At 56.0% G+C, this 20060-nt stretch overlaps 1 protein-coding gene across 1 annotated transcript; it reads left to right on the forward strand.

The window, feature by feature from the left end:
- The first annotated feature begins 1029 nt into the window (after positions 1 to 1029).
- Positions 1030 to 19708, forward strand: FAM160B2 (family with sequence similarity 160 member B2). Its single transcript, XM_038746905.1, has 17 exons — positions 1030 to 1085; positions 5013 to 5091; positions 6869 to 7041; positions 7876 to 7980; positions 8078 to 8200; positions 9661 to 9909; positions 10710 to 10906; positions 12378 to 12486; positions 12694 to 12770; positions 13588 to 13777; positions 14180 to 14325; positions 14574 to 14699; positions 15860 to 15950; positions 16448 to 16591; positions 17027 to 17167; positions 17645 to 17745; positions 17950 to 19708. The coding sequence occupies exons 1-17, from the start codon at positions 1041 to 1043 to the stop codon at positions 18053 to 18055; spliced, it is 2202 nt and encodes a 733-aa protein (XP_038602833.1). The 5' UTR covers positions 1030 to 1040; the 3' UTR covers positions 18056 to 19708.
- The last annotated feature ends 352 nt before the right edge of the window (positions 19709 to 20060 follow it).

Here is a 20060-nt window from a genome sequence, read left to right on the forward strand (position 1 = left end):
TAGAGGAGTAATAAATCTGTGCAAATCTCCAGCAGGGCTGTCGGGAGGGAAAGGGGGTAGGGCGGAGGGAGGGAGGGGAGGAGGAGAGGAAAAAGAGGGATCAGTGTATAATAGAATTATAGATCTATATATATTAATTAAATAACTAGAGGAGTAATAAACCTGTGCAAATCGACACCAGGGCTGTGGGGAGGGGAAGGGAGTAGGGCGGAGGGAGGGAGGGGAGGAGGAGGAGAGGAAAAAGAGGGATCAGTCTATGATAGAATTATAGATCTATATATATATATATATCTTTAATAAAATAACTAGAGGAGTAATAAATCTGCGCAAATCTACAGCAGGGCTGTGGGGAGGGGAAGGGGGTAGGGCGGAGGGAGGGAGGGGAGGAGGAGGGGGAGAGGAAAAAGAGGGATCAGTCTATAATAGAATTATAGATCTATGCACATCTAGACTGTGAGCCCACTGTTGGGTAAGGACCGTCTCTATATGTTGCCAACTTGGACTTCCCAAGCGCTTAGTACAGTGCTCTGCACACAGTAAGCGCTCAATAAATACGATGAAATGAATGAATGAATAAAATAACTAGAGAAGTAATAAATCTGTGCAAATCGACACCAGGGCTGTGGGGAGGGGAAGGGAGTAGGGCAGAGGTAGGGAGGGGAGGAGGAAGAGGAGGAGAGGAAAAGTGGGGGGCTCAGTCTATAATAGAATTATAGATCTATATGCATCATTAATAAAATAACTAGAGGAGTAATAAATCTGTGCAAATCGACGGCAGGGCTGTGGGGAGGGGAAGGGGGTAGGGCGGAGGGAGGGAGGGGAGGAGGAGGAGGAGAGGAAAAGTGGGGGGCTCAGTCTGGGAAGGCCTCCTGGAGGAGGTGAGGTGTCCCGGGCCGGGCCGGGCCTCCTGGGGGAGGGGCCGGTCCCGCCTCCGTCCCCGCCCCGCCCGGCCCGGCCCGGGGCCCCGGCAGCCCCGACACCGGCCCCGGAGCCCCCCAGGAGACACCCCCCGACTCCCGGAGCCCCCCGCCGCCGCCGCTATGCTGAGCCGGCTCGGAGCGCTGCTGCAGGAGGCCGTGGGGGCGGTGAGCCCGACAGTCCCGGGACAGCCGGGGGGGGGACGGGGGGAGAACGGGGGGGACGGGCACAGTCCCGGGACAGCCGGGGGGGGGGGGGGACGGGGACAGCCCCGGGGCAGCCAGGGGGACGGGGACAGCCCGCGGGACAGCCCGCGGGACAGACAGACAGGCCAGGGCTGGGCCCGGGGACGGGGACAGGCCGGGGGACAGGCCAGAGCCGGGCCCTGAGAGCGGGGCAGGCCGGGGGATAGGCCGGGGACAGGCCCGGGGACGGGGACAGGCCGGGGGACAAGCCGGGGGACAGGCCGGGGGACAAGCCAGAGCCGGGCCCTGAGAGGGGGACAGGCCAGGGATGGGGACGGGGACAGGCCGGGGGATAGTCCGGGGACAGGCCCAGGGGACGGGGACAGGCTGGGAGGTAGGCCAGGGCTAGGCCCGGGGACAGGAACAGGCCGGGGGATAGGCCGGGGCTGGGCCCGGGGACGGGGGCAGGCCGGGGGACAGGCCTGGGGACAGGCTAGAGCCGGGCCGGGGGACAGGACGGGGAACAGGACCGGGACAGGATTGGGGACAGGCCAGAGCCGGACCGGGGGACAGGCCGGGGGACAGGCCAGGCCTGGGACCAGGGATGGGACAAGCCTGCCTGGACTGGACAGCCCTGGGGCCGAGGGCCAGGCTGCGGGCAACAGGCCCAGGGAAGGGCCCCGGGACAGGTTGGGGGCAGCAGGGCTGGGGGCAGGCTTGGAGCCAAGGGCCAGGCTGGGGACCGAGGGCCAGGCTGGGGACCGAGGGCCAGGCTCGGGCCAGGCTGGGAACAACAGGCCCAGGGCTGAGGGTCGAGGGCCAGGCTCGGGCCAGGCTGGGGACAACAGGCCCAGGGCTGAGGGTCGAGGGCCAGGCTCGGGCCAGGCTGGGGACAACAGGCCCAGGGCTGAGGGTCGAGGGCCAGGCTCGGGCCAGGCTGGGGACAACAGGCCCAGGGCTGAGGGTCGAGGGCCAGGCTCGGGCCAGGCTGGGGACAACAGGCCCAGGGCTGAGGGCAGCAGGCCCAGGGTCAGGCCCGAGCCTAAGCTGGCTGGGCCGGGCCGGGCCGGGCCGGGGCAGGGAGGGCAGCCAAGGGTTGGAACGGGAGGCGCTGAAATGGGCGGAGAAGGGCCGGAGGAAGGACTGGCCCTTTCCCTTTTCCTTTCCCTTTCTCCCCCAACCCCTACCCAAAGGTCTTGGCCGGCTTTCCCCTCGCCTCCTGCCCGCCCATCGCCGCCACAAACCTTCCGTCCGGGACTCCAGATGATTCCCTGTGCCCATCCCGTGCCCACCCCGAGAGCCCGGCCTCCTCTCCCTGTCCTGGCCCAGAAACGCCAGCTGGCAAAGCGCCTACCACTGAGCTTCCCCGGCCCTGGGAAGCCGCGGGAGGGGAACGGCCCCCATAGCAGGGTCACGGGAGAGCGGCCAGGAGACTGTTTATGTTCAGAAGCAGCGTGATCTAGTGGGTAGAGCACAGGCTTGGGAGTCCAGAAGGATCTGGCTTCCAATCCTGGCCCTGCCCATCATGTCTGCTGGGGGACCTTGAGTTGCCCAAGGTCAAGTCACTTCTCTGGGCCTCAGTTACCTCATCTGTAAAAGCCCACTGTTGGGTAGGGACCGTCTCTATATGTTGCCAACTTGTACTTCCCAAGCACTTAGTACAGTGCTCTGCACACAGTAAGCGCTCAATAAATACAATTGATTGATTGATTGTAAAATGGGGATTGAAACCGCGAGCCCCATGTGGGACAGGGACTGCGTCCAACCCGATTTGCTTGTGTCCACCCCAACGCTTAGAATAGTGCCCTGCACCGGATAATAATAATAATATTGATGATGGTATTTGCTATAATAGTTATGGAATTGATTATAATAGAGTGATTATTATAAGGAAGCAGCATGGTGTAGTGGATAGAGCACGGGCCTGGGATTCAGAGGGTCATGGGTTCTAATCCTGGCTCTGCTGTGTGATCTTGGACAAGTCGCTTCACTTCTCTGGGCCTCAGTTACCTCATCTGAAAAATGGGGATTGAGACTGTGAACCCCATGTCGGGCAGGGACTGTGTCCAACCCAATTTGCTTGCATCCACCCCAGCATTTAGTACAGTGCCTGGCACGTAGTAAGCACTTAAGAAATACTGTAATTATTATTATTTTTTTTACAAAATCCCATATGACTTTGTGGAACTGGTTGTATTTCTGCCTGGATGGCTCTGGAACACAGTTCAGTCCACAAATTTCCACCGTGTCTACCATCCTCTCCCAACCTACCCCGATACCCAAACCAAGGGAGCAACCAGACAAAGACCTGCCCCAATTAGGGTTGGGGCGGGGGGGAGGAAGGCGAAAGACACAGGGGACTGAAAAACTGTGTTTATCCGATAATGACCATTTGTGTAACCCCAGATAAATCACTCGAGTGCTCTGTGCCTCAGTTTCCTACTCTGGAGAACAGAGAAAATCACCCCTACCCTCCTCCTAGCTTCACTGTTGTTGTTGCTGCTTGTTACTAATAACTATAATACTAATAAAAATAACTTTCTGATGGGAGCATCAATTCAGCTACATTTATTCAGTGCTAGGGAAATAACCCAAGTGAAATTTCTCCTGCTCTCCTTCCTTTCTTGTGGCTGTTACTCACAAATATGGCCTAGTGAACAGAGCACGGGCTTGGGAGTCAGAAAGAACTGGGTTCTAATCCCGGATCTGCCACTTGTCTGCTGTGTGACCTTGGGCAAGTCACTTAACTTTTCTGTGCTTCAGTTACCTCATCTGTAAAATGGGGAGTAAGACTGTGAGCCCCAAATGGGATAGGGACTGGGTCCATTTAGATAAGCTTTTATCTACTCCAGCGCTTATTACTGTGTCTGGCACATAGTAAGCATTCAACAAATACTATAAAAAATGCTGAAAGACAGTTGTGGTTAATTAGCAGCCTAGCCGTAGGACTAACTTCAAGGAAGGTGAAATGTTGAGGTCAATTTATGGCCCGTGGGCCACCCTCCGAGACACAGAGAGGTTCAGAAAGGAGGTTGGGAGTGAAGGGAGATGGAAGAAACTTCTGGAAGACAAGGACTCTCCAGAGGAGCTGACTCTTAGAGAGCCGTGATTGTGTCTGGCCTCTGCTGTTGTCTTCCCAAGCAGTGCTCAATACAGAGTCTGGCTCTCAGAATGTGCTCAATAAATATCATTGATGATGATGATGGTAATGGGGAGGAGGGAGCCCTCTTTTCCGAAACCAAGGGAAAAAGAACCAGAGGGTGAGTGAGGAGGAGGGCTAGTCAGAGCACTCAGGAATCGGACAGCTGAGGAAGAATCAGAAATTTTTTGATGACCCACAAGGAAAGTGGAAACGCTATGATCTGTGGTGTTCACTTTGCGGAAGATCCTGAAGATCCCAGAAAAAGAAACAACACGGAATCAGTTGGTAAAAAAAAAAAAAGTAGTACTTACTGATCAGAAAGTAGACTGTACAACCTATGAACTTGGTGTATATGTTAAAGAGTAAATTCCATTATCTGTTTAACAGGGGACTCGAGACAGATGGACATAAAACCGTTTGTGCAGTTTATACCCAATAGTGAGTAGAAGTCGAGAGGGAGGAACGGATTGCCGATTTTAGAAAATAGATGGGGTTCACCTGGACAGCTTCTGGTAACGGAGGTCATTCGAAACACGAGGGATGAGGTTGCATGGGGGTTTTCGGGCAGAAGGAAGCAGAGACCTGGCCCTGTATTACTCCAGGCAGAACTTCAGTAAGAGTCCATTGATGATCCAAAATAAATGGCTGTTGACGAGCTAGGAGCCGGGGTTGGCCTCTCCGTAGACCAACCTCTTAGTGCAGTGCTCTGCACACAGTAAGCGCTCAATAAATACGATTGAAAGAATGAACCTCTGCTCTCCCTGCAGCGAGAACCCAGCATTGACCTCCCGGAGGCCTTTGTGGAGCACTGGAAGGGCATCACTCACTACTACGTCGAAACCACAGGTGGGAGCCTGCCAGGGCTTGATGGGAGGGAGAGGGGAAAAGCCGGCACAGTTTTGGCCAGCGGCCCAAGGATTTGGACCGCGGCTGGGGATGATCAGACCGTAGAGTCCAGAAAGTGCCAAGTTCTCCCTACCTCTAAACTGGCACTGACCATCAAGCCCAAATATCCCGCCCTTCTGCCCCCAGTGCCACCTCAGTCCCCGGACTGACTGGACCGTTCCCTTGGCACAGCGAAGTAGCATGGCCTAGTGGATAGAGCACGGGCCTAAGAGTCAGAGGACCTGCGTTATAATTCCGACTCCTCCACTAGTCTGCTGCGTGACCTTGGGCAAGTCGCTTCACTGCTCTGTGCCTCAGTTATCTCATCTGGAAAATGGGGATCGATTACAAACCCTGTGTGGGACAGGGACTGTACCCAACCTAATTAGCTTGTATCTACCCCAGCGCTTAGTACAGTGTCTGTCACAGAGTAAGCACTTCACAAACGCCATTAAAAACAAAACAGAATTTTTTAAAACCAGTGGCAGCTTTCCTGCTCCCTGTGCAGGCTGGAGTTTGCAGCGTGCCCCTCTGTCTCCGGGCGGCTGGCATCTTCCTGCTCTTTCCTTGCTCGCCTTGCTCCACTTCCCCCTCCACTGCAACCCTCTGGGGTTCCACTCACGTCAACAAGGAGCCAGACTGATGGGATAGGCCCCAGAAGCATCATTTTCCCACTGTCCTAGAGAAAGAACTGGGAAAATTACTGGGAAAGGGAAGAGTGAGTGGTGGAGGGGTAGGGTTGCAAGAGACTGTGGGAGAGGGTCTGTATTTTTGTGAGTGGGTCTGTATGTGAAGGGCGTGTTGTCTGTAAGGGGTTTGTGTGAGAGAGAACGTGTGGGAAAGCATGTGTTTGAGAGTGTTTTCTGAGTGTGTGTGAGTGGAGGGGTGTGTGAAGGGGTTTGGGAGTTTGTGGGGGTGTGAGAACCTCAGTGTGCATGCAGTGCTTGGAACAGTGCTTGGCTCATTGTAAGCGCTTAACAAATACCATCATTATTATCATTATTATTATGTGTGAACACCTATGTGGATGAAAGAGTGAGAACCTGGATGTGCTTGTGTGAGCATCTATGTAAGTGAAGAGAGTCTGGGTGTTCATGTGTGAACATGTATGTGAGTGAGAGTGTGTGAGAACCTGAGTGTGCATGTGTGAGCACCTATGTGGGTGAAGAGAGTGTGTGAAAACCTGCGTGTGCATGCGTGAGCACCTATGTAGGTGAGAGTATGTGAGAATCTGGGTGTGCGTATGTGAGCATCTTTGAGGTGGGAGTGTATGGGAACCTGGGTGGGCACGTTTGAGCATCTATATATGTGAAAATGTATGAGCACCTGGGTATGCTGTGTGAGCATCTATGTGTGTGAGAATGGGTATGTCTCTAGTTCTCTCATTTGGGGGTCTTCCCATCTGTGGGTCACCTTGCCTGTCCTAGACTTTCTAGTCTTCTCTGCCTATCTAGCTCCATTTTTTGTCCTTAAGTCCCCCTCAACCCTGGACCACTATCCAAAGTGTGGCCCTTGTGGGACTATCTATAACCACAGAAACAGGTTGTCCACAGGTTACAGTTCTGCAGCAATTTCTGGTCAAAAGCCCGTCAGTTTCTCCACAGGGTCTGGCTTGACTCGGTTCCCACCCGGCCTCTCTGCCAGGTTCCAAGCTACCCTCTGCGTTACTTTTCCCCGTCCCCCCCCGCCCCAGCCACCCTTGTCACGACTCCATCTGAGCCCTCTCTGCTCGGCCTAGATGAGAACACCCCAGCCAAGGAGACGGACATCCCGTGGCACCTGAAGCAGATGCTGGACATCCTGGTGTTTGAGGAGAAGCAGCAGCCGGCGGCCGGAGAGGCCGGGCCCTGTCTGGAGTACTTGCTGCAGCACAAGATACTGGAAACCCTGTGCACCTTGGGGAAGGCTGAGGTACGGTCCAGCAGGGCCTAAGGGCAGAAGCAACTCCCTGGGGCTTCACAGCTTCTTGGTGCTGCCCCTCGGGGGTCCTAAGAGCCCCCGAGACATTCCCCAAGGGAGAGAAAACCTTACAAGTGCCTGAAGCCAGGTCCTGGATTCCATTCTCATCTCCAGAACCTTTAAACCATAAGCCTCCTGGCTCTCTTCTCATGTCTCATAATGGAGGTGACCTGGGGTGTCTCTTTTTTTTTATGGTATTTGTTAAGCACTTACTATGTGCCAGACACTGTTCTAAGCGCTGGGGTAGATACCAGCTAATAATAATAATAATGATGGCATTTATTAAGCACTTACTGTGTGCAAAGCACTGTTCTAAGCGCTAGGGATGTTACAAGGTGTCACGTTGGACACAATCCCTGTCCCACATGGGACTCACGGTCTTAATTTAGAAAGTGCTCTGCGCACAGTGAGCACTCAATAAATGCGACTGAATGAATTTTACAGATGAAGTAGCCGAGAGAAGTGAAGTGAAGTGACTTGCCCCAGGCCACTCAGCGGACAAGTGGCGGAGCCGGGTTTAGAACCGAGGCCCTTCTGTCTCCCAGGCCTGTGCTCTAGCCACTAGGCCACGCTGCTCTTCTTCTGGCCCTGGGGAAGGGCTGATCTAGGGTCAGAGCGATCTGGGGTCAGAGGGACCTGGAGTTGGAAGTGACACCATCCTTTCAGCCGCAAGCCCGTGGTAGGGTGGTCTGATAGATTAGGAGAGAGCTGGGTGGAAGTGGGAGGGGGGGCAGCTGTGCTGAGGAGGTGGGGTCCAAACAATGCATTGTGTTGCTGTCCCCCCAGTACCCCCCAGGCATGCGGCAACAAGTGTACCTGTTCTTCAGCAGGGTCCTCGCCCAGCTCCAACATCCCCTATTACACTACCTCAATGTCCACCGGCCCGTTCAGGTAAGTTTTGTGAAAGCCGAGGAGACGGCTAATGGGCTCCAGGCCCCCTCCTTGCCCCTTTCTCACAGCTCCTCTGTACTCCTTCCCCTCTGCCCAGAAACTCCTGAGGCTTGGGGGGCCTGCCCCCGACTCCCCCACAGAAAAGGAGGAGGTACAGTTCACCACCGTCCTTTGCACCAAGATCCAAGAAGATCCAGCCCTGCTCACCTATATCCTGGAGGTGAGTGCTTTCTCCGGGAAGGTGGGGCTGAGGAGCTGCTGAACCCTGGAGATGGACACAACACACACAAACACATACACACACTCTCTCTCTCTCTCTCTTCTCCTCCTTCCCTGACCCTGCACGGCCCAACTCCTAGCACAGGGGCAGAGCCTGAGAGCTCTGAGGCCGACTTGGGTGAGTCTGTCTGAGCAAACTAGATAGAAGAGGAGGACAGCTTTTTCATTAAGCTGCACGGGCACTTGGCTAGAGAACCTTGCAGCTGCTGTCGCTCAGCCATTTCTGGCCCGTCTGATCCCGGACATAGGTAATGCTAATAATAATAATGGTATCTGTTAAGCGCATACTAAGTGTCAAGCGCTGTTCTAAGTACACGCTAATCAGGTTGGACACAGTCCCCGTCCCACATAGGATTCACTATCTTAATCCCCATCTTTAAGATAACTGAGGCACAGACTTCCCCAAGGCACACTTGGTGAAGTGACTTCCTCAAGTCACAGCAGACAAGTGGCAGAACCGGGATTAGAACCCAGGTCCTTCTGATTCCCAGGCCTGTGTTCTATCCATGTTCCTTCCCCTTCACAGATCACTGGAATCAATCAATCAATCAATCATATTTATTGAGCGCTTACTGTGTACAGAGCACTGTATTAAGCGCTTGGGAGGTACAAGTTGGCAACATATAGAGACGATCCCTACCCAACAATGGGCTCACGGTCTAGAAGGGGGAGACAGAGAACAAAACAAAACATATTAACAAAATAAAATAAATAGAATAAATATGTACAAGTAAAATAAATAAATAAATAGGGTAATAAATATGTGCAAACATATATACATATATACAGGTGCTGTGGGGAAGGGAAGGAGGTAAGGCGGGGGGGATGGAGAGGGGGAGGAGGGGGAAGTATTCCCCCAGTGCGCATCAGTGCTTCCGTGATTAAAAAAGGTGTGGGGTTCGGGCACTGAAACATGGACTTGGGTTCTCATCCCGGCTCTGCCAGGTGCCTGCTAAGTGACCTCGGGCAAGTCATTTCACTTCTCTGGGCCTCGGTTTCCTCATCAGTGAAATAGATATTCTCTTCTCCCTCCTGCTTAGACTGTGTTCCCCTTAAGGGACAGGGACTGTGTTGGCTTGATTGTACTGTATCTGTCCTAGTGCTTAGTACAGTGCTTGACACATTGTAAGTACTTAGCCAATTTTTTTTATCATTATTATTATTATTATTATTGCAAGTGCTTTGTAAAGTCGGCGCACCTGTGAACCAGTTTACCATGGACGTGGGGAAGAAAAAATTAGAGGAAATAGTGCGTGAGGGGACAGCTCAACAGCTCAACCCAAGAGACACTTTGGAGTCCCAGTCCTTACTCACGGGTCCCTCCAGGCTTCGTCCGGGCTTCCTATGAAGGGCAGTAGCCCCCACCATCCACTGGCTTCATTCTGGGCCTCCTCTCCACAGGGCAAGAAGATGGCAGTGGAGAAGAGAGCCACTGAGGCACCCGCCCGTAGCCAGGGAGAGGCGGCTGGACCTGAGGCCAAGAGCCACTCTCCTGGAAACCCCTCCGATAAGGCCCCCGATCCAGGTGGGGAGAACTGGGAGGCCCTGGCCAGCGGCCCCAGTTTCCCCGGAGAACACGAAGAGCAGTCTGACGGTGGCAGAGCGGAGAATAATCTTCTCATCTCCCTGTTCAGACTGTGCGAGAGCAAGGTTTGGATAGGGGCAGGGGGTGTGGGGGGACGGAGAATGACTGGGAGGTGGTATCCTTGGGGAAGGAAGCTGGGGAGTTAGAAGAAGATGAGCAACTGTCGGGAGACATCGAGCACTAGGCAAGTGAGGCCAGGAGGCCCACCAGCCCCTTAATCAATTCACTAATCAACCAGTCAATCAATGATAATTCTTAAGCACTTAATAATGAGATATTTGTTAAGCGCTTACTATGTGGCAAGCACTGTTCTAAGCGCTGGGGTAGTTAGAAGATAACTGTATCTACTTACTGTGTGCCAAGCACTGACTGTAATAATAATGATGGCATTTATTAAGCGCTTACTATGCGCAAAGCACTCTTCTAAGCGCTGGGGAGGTTACAAGGCGATCAGGTTGTCCCACGGGGGGCTCACAAATCCCCATTTGACAGATGAGGTAACTGAGGCACAGAGAAGTGAAGTGACTTGCCCAAAGTCTCACAGCTGCCCATTGGCGGAGCCAGGATTTGAACCCATGACCTCTGACTCCAAAGCCCGGGCTCTTTCCACTGAGCCACGCTGCTTCTCAGGAAAGTGCCTGGGAAAGTACAGTATAACAGGGTTGGTAGACGTGTTCCCTGCCCACAAGGAGCTTGCAGTCCAGAGGGGACTTGTTAATCAATCAATCAATCGTATTTATTGAGCGCTTACTGTGTGCAGAGCACTGTACTAAGTGCTTGGGAAGTACAAGTTGGCAACATATAGAGACAGTCCCTACCCAACAGTGGGCTCACCCTTACACTCCCTAATGTCGTCACCCCTTAGAAGAACCGGGTGGCCCTGAAGGCCCAGGAGAACCTGCTGCTCCTAGTGAAGATCGCCCCTCCAGCCGCTGCATCCTACCTCGTGCAGATCAGCCCTCTGTGCCAATTAGTGGTGGGACGCCTGTGCCGGCTGCACCGAGCCGTGCCCGGCAGCCTCGACCCTGCCGACATCACCAGTCCAGAGAGAGTCAGCTGGAGGTAGGCCTTGGGCGAGGGACCCGGGCATCGACGACGGTTGGCGTTCAGCGGGTTGCCCAAAGTAGTCCCTAAAGGAAGCCCCTCACAAGACTGGGAGTGCCACCCCCGGTCGCCCAAACAGTGTGCATCACCTCTTCTCAGTTGCAGAGCAGACCGGGCGACTTTGCCATCCGGCCAGCCTCTCTCAGAGGTGACGGGCGGCCTCCCGAGACCCCAACCTCTTGTGCTCCCCCGTGATCTCGCTGTTTTCCAAGGGAAGAACTGGGACTGGGACAGAAGGGTGGGTGTACGGGCAGAGGCGGGGGTCAGATTTGGCCGACTCCAGGTCCCCAGGGGTGAAGTGACTGCCTCGGGGCTCATGATAATAATAATGCATAATTATGTACTTGTTAAGCGCTTACTATGTGCCAAGCACTGTTCTAAGTGCTGGGGTAGATACAGGTTAATCAGATTGGACACAGTCCCTGTCCCACATGGGGCTCATAGTCTCAATCCCCATTTTTCAGATGAGGTAACTGAGGTACAGAGAAGGGAAGTGACTTGCCAAGGTCACACAGCAGACATAGGGCAGAGCCGGGATTAGAATCCAGGTCCTTCTGACTCCAAGGCCTGTGCTCTATCCACTAAGCCATGCTGCTTCTCATTCATTCATTCATTCATTCATTCAATCAATCATATTTATTGAGCACTTACTGTGTGCAGAGCACTCTACTAAGCGCTTGGGAAGTACAAGTTGGCAACATAGCGGCATCAGAGCGGGTGGCAGCCCGGAGTGGTGGACCTTATCAGCAGTCACAGCCTCTGAGCGCACAAAGGGGTACCGCAGGTGCAGATTTAGCAGGGAGGGGATGGTGGCGGGACACGGGGGTGGCATTGATGCAACCTCCCAGAAGGCAGGGGTAGCAGTGTGGGCACAGGGACAGTGGCCCGGGATGGGCCGTGGTTAGAAATTCAAAAGCGTCCAGTCTTGCATTGGAAGTGGCGCCTTTGTAAACGGGGCCCAGGATGGGATTTAAGGGAAGCGTGTCAGGGGTCTCCCTGGAGGAACACCTATGATTAGATTTGTTCCGACGATTTTGACACCTGTCTACGTGTTTTGTTGTCTGTCTCCCCCTTCTAGACTGTGAGCCCTTTGTTGGGTAGGGACCGTCTCTGTATGTTGCCGACTTGGACTTCCCAAGTGCCTAGTCCAGGGCTCTGCACACAGTAAGCGCTCAATAAATATGATTGAATGAATGAATTAGGGATTTGAACAGACTTCCATGTGACACAAGTGCATCAGGCTGAAGACGTCTGTGGTGAGACGTGATGAGTGCACATGGACTGCTGCGGACGTCCGTGGCAGAAACAGACACCGAAAGCGGGCAGCAAATGTTCGGAATCCGATCCTGGTGAGGGCAGAACGCATGGGACGTCCCTCCAGAGAGGGACCATTAAGCTCCTCCTCTGTTCTCCTCCTTCTTCCCCACAGGCAGCCAGCCGCTCCCTCGGAAGAGGCCTCTTTTCCAGGCAGAGAGAACCTGACCGTCTTCTTGGAATGGTTCGATTACTGTGACCACCTTATGAGAGAGGCCCAGGCGGTAAAGAGGGGCTAAGAAGGGCTCCCAGGTGGGTGGGCACGGGTTCCTGGTGGGGTCTGGTGCCAGGAGCCTCCCGGAGGGGGATGATGTCTTAAGCCACCTTCCCCTCCTGCCTCCGTCCGTGGAATCGGCCTTCCCATTTGAATCGGTGGGGCAGGTGGAGGGGCAGGAACTCCACCCACCTCTTCTTCTTCTCTCGCTGCCTAGACTGTTGCAGCGGCCCTGGCGAAGGCCGTGGCGGAAAAGTTGTTGGTGGAAACACTACAACCCCAGCTCCTGCAGATGTGAGTGTACCTGAAGCTCCTGTTGCTCCAGGGGCTGCCTCCTTCCCATCCCTGTTTCCTCCACCTTCCCCTCCCTCTCCCCCGACTCCCTTGCATTTTCTGGTACCACCAGTGTTCCTGGCTGAGCATCGTCATCAGTATTTTCCTCACCCGTCAGCCACGAACCTATCCCAGGGCCTCGGACACAGAGGATTTTTTCCGTCTTCTCCGGCTCTCAGGGGTCTTGTGTCCAAGCACCTCTCCTGGAGCCCTGGGAGACAGACAGGGAGGCAGGCAGAAAGATATGGAAGGGGATCCCTGTCAAAATGATCCCTGGAGAATGGCAGCTGTAGCCCGTTATCCCAGGGTGGAGGCACCCTGGGAGAGGGAGTGTGGAAGGGCGGAAGGGCAACCCGGCACTTTGCATTTTACTTCCTAAATTTAAATTTCATTCTCAGAGATTTCTCCTGCTGAACCGCGGCCTAGCAGAGAAAATCCCCGAGAAGAAGCTGGTCCCGTGGAGAAAACCACCCAAAATCAAGTTAAAATTTAGAATCGAATTGCAGAAAACCGTGATTCCAACCCTACCCCGTTTCCAATTTTCCCACCACCGGGAATGACAAAGTCCAGTCCGCCACTCCCAGGAAATTGTCCGTAAGGGAGGAAACTGGCATGGAGCACAGGAATAAGTTAGTAAGGAACCCGTCCCTATGCCCAAGCCGGAGCAAGAACGTGGAAGGTGCACTTGGGGCCTGGGGCCTGTCTGCCGTACTTGGGCCTTGACTCCCTCCCCTGCGTCTCCTGGTCCTCAGGGTGTCCCCGCCCTCTCCTCCAACAGGTCAGAGAGGGGCATTCTCACCTCCACTGCCCTGCTGACAGCCCTGCTTCACCAGCTTCAATCCCCAGCCATGCTGCAAGAAATGGTGGTTTTCCTGCTGGGCCCCGTCCCACAGCCCGGAACCCCCATGGACAGCCCCCATCCACTGTGCGCCCACCTCATCAGTCACTGTGACCACCTCTCCGATGAGGTGAGTGATCGCTCTCTCTTCGGCCTCTCCCATCCTCCCTCCCCACCCCAAATCCCTCCATCTCTAGCTTGAATCTTCAATGGAGCGCTCTTCTCCATTCGACCCTCCCTGACAATTCTTCCGGGTACCGAACCCCCTCAAAACCAAAGGGATAATCATGAGCCGAGATGCCAGCCCTGGCACGCTTTGGGGCTGTGTACTCCTCAGAAATTCCCTCTCCAGCCTAGCCACCTCTAGGCTTCTCTAGCTGCCCAGGGCCACGACCCCTGAGAAAACATAAGTTTCACTGAGCAAGCGGTCTGGTAGCGTCCCTGATGCTTTGGAGACTCCTGGTGACTTGTTTTCCACCTTGGAGGGAAAAATAAGACAATTCCTCACTTGCCCCCATCCTGGTTTCCTCAGATCAGTATAGCAACCCTGCGGCTATTTGAGGAGCTTTTGCAGAAGCCCCACGAGCAGATTGTCCACAGCCTCCTCCTGCGAAACCTGGAAGCTCGCAGCTATTTGGCTCGGGGTCTGCCGGAGCCTGAAAGCTATGAAGACAATCTGTGAGTGGGAATGCGGGAATCCCGGGGTGGGGGTGAACTGGGGAAGGGTTGAGGGTGAACCGGGAAGGGGCTGGAGAGCAGGCCAAGGAGAGAGACTTGAGGAGGCAGGCCAGAAAGGAGTTGGTGGGGGGTGTCAGGGAGGGGAAGACAGGGAGGGGTTGAAGATGGACAGAAGAGAGGCTGGGGGCCGTGGTAATCTGATACACACCCTCAGACTCGCACACACAAACACCTGTCATTCTTTTCAGGGAACTGGAAGAAGACTCCTACTTCCCGGACGGCTTCCTAGGCTCCGGCTTCCAACCCTCACCAAGGCGTCTCCCCACCACCTCCCACCTGGATGGCAAGACAGCAGTGACCGAAATTGTCAACAGGTTGTTTGGAGGGGCTCTTCATAATAATAATAACGGTGCCATTTGTTAAGCGCTTACTATGTGTGAAGCGCTGTTCCAAGCGCTGGGGGGGATGCAAGGTGATCAGTTTGTCCCACGTGGGTCCACATTTTACAGATGAGGTAACTGAGGCTCAGAGAAGGTAAGTGACTTGCCCAAGGTCACACAGCAGACATGCTGACTCCCATGACCTCTGACTCCTAAGCCCGTGCTCTTTCCACTGAGCCTCGCTGCTTCTCTAAGGCCAGGGGAGATAACCCATGGAGGGAGGACTGAGGCCTCAGAGATCCCAGAACCTGCCTTCATTCCCCAGTCGAGCTGCTGTTCTTTTCTTTCCCTTCAGCTAAAGAGACAGTGGATTCAACTTAAATCCAGTTGGCTTGGGTTAGGCCGAGGCCCGTCTGGAGCTCTGACAGGAGGCAGGCAGACGGCGGTTCTCACCCAGTGACAGCAGCCTTAATAGGTGCAAATTAAACCGAGTCACCTCAGGACCAGGGTCCCTGGGAAAAGGTCTTCTCCCTTGAGAGTTCAGCTCACCATTTCACGGGCCCGAGGTCTGCTGTCCCCAGGAGAGAATTTCCCAGATGGCTCCAGGGTGGACTGACTGGTCCTAATAAATCAATCAATCAATCAGTGGTATTTATTGAACACTTACTATGTGCAGAGCACTGTACTAAGTGCATGGGAGAGTACAACAGAATTAGCGGGCACATCCCCTGCCCATACTAAGCTTACAGACTTGAGGGCGAGACAGACATTAATATGAAAGCTAAGGTCCTGCCCTAAGCCTGAGCCTGGGCGGGATCCAGATCTTCCACTGCTCGCCTCCCAGATGTAGGCTTCTAGTCGGTATTGACCCCACAGCCAAGGTGGGCCAGGAGGCTGGAAGGTGGGCACGGACTCAGCTCCTACCCTGGGGGCATGTGCAGCGTGGGGAGCTCCCAGGGAGAGTCCCCAAGGGGCCGGGGAGAGAGTTGGGGAGGCAATTGACTTGGGGGACAGTGGACACCGTTACATGGCTTGAGCTGCAGCGTGGGCGGGGAGAGACGGTTCTCCCAGATTCCAGATAGGAAGGCTTGGGCAGAGGCCGAAAGGAGACATTACTCCAGTGCCTCGGGTCCCAGCCTCCATTTCTCTTGTAGCTTCCTCTGCCTGGTCCCAGAGGAAGCCAAGACGTCATCCTTCCTGGAGGAGACTGGATATGACACCTACGTCCATGATGCTTATGGGCTGGTGAGTTCCCCATCACCCCACCTTGGTTTCTCCCAGCAAAACAAAACCCATCATCTTGGTGGGGGAGACCTAGGGATTGCATTCTCTGGGGTTCTTTAGCTCCCTCAGCTTCAGCCAGGGGTTTTCTTATGGTATCTGTTAAGTGCCAGACTACATGTGGGACACCGTACTCAGTGCTAGGGCAGATACAAGCTAATCGGGTTCGACAGAGTCCGTGTTCCACAAGTGATCCCCATTTTACAGATGAGGTAACTGAGGCACAGAGAAGTTAAGGGACATGCCCGGGCTCGCAGAGCAGACTCATGGCGGAGCCGGGATTCCCAGGCCCGTGCTCTGTCCACTAGACCATGCTATTTCTCAGCCGGTGAGTCCGGCTTCCCCTCTGTAGCCTCGAGGCTTGGAGAGGGTGGCGTCGGGAGGTGTCCCGTTGTCCAGCCACCACCCCTGATCCACAAGTCCAGCCCCTTTTCTCCCCTAGCGCTTCTCCCTCCTCTCAGTTTCAGGAGTGCTGTGCTCTGGTGGCCCCCTGGGGTTGGCCCCCGACCCCCCGTCCCCTGGAAGCCCCTGAGCCGGAGACCCCCTTCTCCGAGGGACTCTTTCTCCACGTGCTCTTCGACCGGATGGCACGGATCTTGGACCAGGTAGTAGCAGGGCAAGCCCTCCGGTCGTGGGCACGAGGGGACAAGCACTCCCGCCCAGCCCGGGGACAAGGAAACCGGGCTCAGGGTGTAGGCCACCAGCCTGAGGAACTGGGGGGGGCCGCCGAGGGATCGGGCAAATTCCCTCCCTGATAAATAGAGTCTTGGTCTCCCTCCGCCCCGACTTCCCCAGCGGGGAAGCCCCATCACGCCGCCGCAGCCGCGCACGCCCCAACATGCTCTGGCCCTCAGCCCCAGGGAATCCGTGACACATACATCACGTGCAGTCTTCTTCCCCCGCACACGTACACACCGGCCGACTGCCCGGCTGGGCGGGGTCGGAGGACCCTCAGAGACCCCTTCTTCCTCCCTGCCCCTCCCCGGTTAAGGGGGCAGCAGTGGTACCCGCCGCTTACCTGGTTCCCCCGTCTTCCACAGCCGTACAACCTTAACCTGCAAGTGACCTCCGTCCTGTCACGCCTCGCCTTGTTCCCCCACCCCCACATCCACGAGTACCTGCTGGACCCCTACATCAGCCTGGCCCCTGGCTGTAGGAGCCTCTTCTCCGTACTGGTGCGGGTAAGGATGCCTGGAAGCAGTGTGGCCTAGTGGAAAGAGCATGGGCTGGGTTCCGATCCCTACTTACCTGCTGTGTGCCTTTAGACATGGGACTTGGGCTTCTATGTGCCTCAGTTTCCTCAGCTGAAAAATGGGGATCGAATACCTGTTCTCCCTCCCCTTTAGGCTGAAAATGCCGTGTGGGACAGGGACCGGGTCCTACCCGATTGTCTAGTATCTATCCCAGCGTTTGGCGCGTAGTAAGCACTTATTAAACACAATTGTTTTTATTTGTTACTCGACACAGCGATGGGGACGAGCTCAGGTTTGGGGTGGAGCTGCAGCACGGGGGCAAACAGCAAGGACAGGGAATGTTACCTTGTTACCATGTTGGGGCATCTCCAACCTAACTCCCCTCCCTCTCTCTTTTTCTCTCTCCCTCCTTCTCGCTCTCTCCCTCCCTCCTCCCCACCCCCCATCCCCATCCCACTGTTTTAGGTGATAGGAGACCTAATGCAGAGGCTGCAGCGGGTGTCACACTTTCCGGGGAAACTGTTGCTAGTCAGGAAGCAGCTAATGGGCCAGGGGCCTGGTGAGCAGTAAGTACCCGAGGGACTAGAGGGGCTGCCTTGGTGGTCCCAAAGCCAGAGGGTAGGAGCCCCCTGGGTTGGTGGGGAGATCCCGGCGCCCGAGCGGGCCCGAGTCCTGGGCACTGGCCGCAGGGTCCGGTCCCGTCTCGGCCCTGAGGCAAAGGTAGCAGCCTGTTCTTGCCGTTTCCCTCTTGTTCTCCATCTTCCCCTCAGGCTGGATCATCAGATGCTCCTGCAGGGTGTGGTGGTGCTGGAGGAGTTCTGCAAGGAGCTGGCTGCTATTGCCTTCGTCAAGTTCCCTCCCACGCTGCCCATGTGAACCCGCCTCCTCTCCCCTCCCCAACTGCCAAGGGTACACCTGAGCCCGGACGACGGGCGAGGCAGCGGCCAGGCCCCGGCCGGGAAGAACCCTTTCGCCCGGCGTTGGTTTCTGTCACCTATTCGCCGGAGGTTCATCCCCTGCCGCTTCTACGGCCTCGGCTCCCGGAGGCTCTCGGAGCGGTGGCCAGGACCTTCCGTCGGAGGGATTCTGGGCCCGGCGAGGGTGACTCTTTGCCTGGGTGCGGCCTCTTCGGGGCACCCGGGTGCTGGGGGAGGAACGGAAGGTGTGGCTCCCGGGATGCGTCAACCGCAAGTCCCGTCCCTCAAGGATGCAGAGGACGGGTAGCGCGGGGACACAGACTGTCCCACCCTCTCTCGCTCCTCCTTACAGACACCCTCGTCCTTCCGTTCCCCGGAGCTCCTGGAGGAGGCCGGCCTCTTGCCTGGAGGCGGAAGGCGCAGCAGATCCCGCTGGCAGGAAATGGCAGATGGCTTCATTGCCCACTCAGGCCCCGGGGCGCATCTCTCTAAATGGGACAAAACTGGCAGCCCTCCCCATCCTGCCTCTCTTCCACTGGGCACCAGGGAAGCTGCTGAGACTTGAACTGTTTCCTCAGTTCTCACCCTGGGCAGGGGTAGGAGTGGGGAAGCCTCCCCCCACCCCCCATCCCGACTCCCTTCCCGCTCTCCCCCTCCCCTAGACCTTGCGAAACTCCCAACCACCGATGGCAGGCACCCAAAGCCAGTGTTCCACACCCAGGCGGGGGCAGCCTGCTAATGAGAACCTTGATGCCACTGCAGCCAAGAAGCTCAGAGGCTGGGCAGAGGAGGAGGAGGAGGAGGAGAAGGAATAGAAAGAGGAGGAGGAGAAAGCTGGGCCACGGTTCTGGCTGGTTTCACTCTGGGGCCCCCCACACCCATCTCGGCAGGATCCCGCCATCGGAGTCTCTTGGAGTCGGGAAGGGCAGACTTATATCCACAACAGCCTTCCCGGCTCCTCCGCCTCCCCAGGCTGAGAGGAAGAGCCAGCGGGGGAGCTCGGCACCTCCCGCCAGTCACGGTGGGCCCTGCCCGCCCGACGTGGGCCCGGCCGGCCTGTCCTCGCCAGGGGCCGGGGGCTAGGAGGGAAAAGAAAGGCGGCCCGTCCTGTGCCCTTCCCCCTCTCACCGTGCACCCTCCTCGCCCTGCTGCGGCCACCCCGCCCGCCTGCCCAGAGTATGTCTGGACCTGTGGGAACACCCCGATGGTGCCAAGCATTACCTCACAGCGAGACTGCAGTTGGCAGCGCTCCTCCTCAGGAAGGAGGGAGAAGAGGAGCAGCCCAGGGCGGCCTTCCCCTTCCCGGCCGAGCCGCCACCTTGGAGACCGGCAACGGGCGGCCCCACCCCTCTCCCAGTGGTGTTGGAGGGGAGGAAACGGGGTGACTGGTACCCTCGCCTCCTCCCGCCCCAATAATAATCCGGAGCTAACCACCACCTACCAGCTGCCTCTCTGGGGAAAGCCCTGCTGGGGAGGGGGCCCACCGTGGGACTGCTGCTTGGGGAAGGTGGGCCCGGATGCCCCCCACCTACCTCCCCCATCCCGTCTATGCACTTTGGTGGGCACATGGCCGCCTCCAGGCGACAGCCCAGCAATAAACGAACGGCCACGGCTTCTGTCTCTACCCCTTCATCCCTCGCGCCGGGCACCCATAGGCCCACCTTCCTCCCCTGACAGGGAGGCTGAAATCGTCTTCCAGCCTTGGCGTCGCAGGAGCCCAGAAACCCAGAGGGGCATTCACCACCTTCTCCATCTCCAGAGGAGTTAGGCTGGTACCGTCAGTCGTAACCCCTCCTCCCTTCCGCTTCCTTTTGGTTCCCCGTGTATAATAATAGTAATAATTGTGGTATTAAGCGCTCATGTGCCAAGCACTGTACTAAGCACTGAAGTAGATACAAGATCACGAAGTCCCACGTGGGACTCACAGTCTAAGTCGGAGGGAGACGGGTATTGGATCCTTATTT

This window comes from Tachyglossus aculeatus, chromosome 5, assembly GCF_015852505.1.
Source record: "Tachyglossus aculeatus isolate mTacAcu1 chromosome 5, mTacAcu1.pri, whole genome shotgun sequence".
NCBI classification, from domain to species: Eukaryota; Metazoa; Chordata; class Mammalia; order Monotremata; family Tachyglossidae; genus Tachyglossus; species Tachyglossus aculeatus.